This window comes from Eimeria mitis, genomic scaffold (genome assembly GCF_000499745.2).
Source record: "Eimeria mitis Houghton genomic scaffold, Emh_scaff241, whole genome shotgun sequence".
Lineage (NCBI taxonomy): Eukaryota > Apicomplexa > Conoidasida > Eucoccidiorida > Eimeriidae > Eimeria > Eimeria mitis.
Genome location: NW_013570748.1, coordinates 1,181 through 1,886, shown reverse-complemented (window position 1 = coordinate 1,886; position 706 = coordinate 1,181). Strand labels below are relative to the sequence as shown.

General features: G+C 58.8%; 1 protein-coding gene across 1 annotated transcript in view; it reads right to left on the bottom strand.

The window, feature by feature from the left end:
• Positions 1–147: 147 nt before the first annotated feature.
• EMH_0004940 (uncharacterized protein) overlaps positions 148–706 on the bottom strand; it is a gene marked incomplete at both ends in the record, with an annotated part of 687 nt that continues 128 nt past the window's right edge. Inside the window, one exon of the mRNA XM_013496996.1 lies at positions 148–590. Coding sequence (XP_013352450.1) covers positions 148–590 — 443 coding nt within the window. The remainder of the gene's footprint in view (positions 591–706) is intronic.

Below are 706 nucleotides of genomic sequence, written 5' to 3'. Positions count from 1 at the left end.
ATGACATTGCTGCTGCTGCTGCTGCTGCTGTTGTTGCTGCTGTTGCTGCTGCTGCTGCTGCTGGTTCTGTTTCTGCTGCACCTGCAGCACATACAGGAGGAGGGGAAGACATAACTGCAGCAGCAGAAATAACAAAGACAACTGCTGCTACTCTTGCTGCTCCTCTCCTTGCTGCTGCTGCTGCTGCTGTTGCTGTTGCTGCTGCTGCTGCTGCTGCTGCTGCTGCTGCTGCTTGCTGGGTGATAAAGTCGTTCGTGCTGCTGTCTTCTTCGTGGCTTTTGCTGCTGCTGCCACTGTTGCTGCTGCTGCTGCTGTTGCTGCTGCGGCTGTGGCTGCTGCTGCTAAGGTTGTTGCCACTGCTGCTGCTGCTGCTGCTGCTGCACCTAGAAGACAGGAGGAGGAGGGCGGGTTGGGATTGCCTGCTGCTGCTGCCGTGTAGCCGGCTGCATGCACATGCTGTTGCTGCTGCAGCTGCTGCTGGTGCTGCTGCTGCTGTTGCAAGCGTTGCTGTTGTCTGTGCTGCTGCAGTTGCTGCTGCTGTTGCTGCTGTTGCTGCGGCTGCTCCGTGCGGTGCTGGGGCTGCTGCTCAACTGCAGCATGCGCCACACACACTCTGTTGCTGCTGCTGCTGCAGCTGCAGACCTGCCCCCGGACAGCCCACTAAGCATGAGCAGCGTTGAGGTGTATGTACACCTAAAGCTGCTGG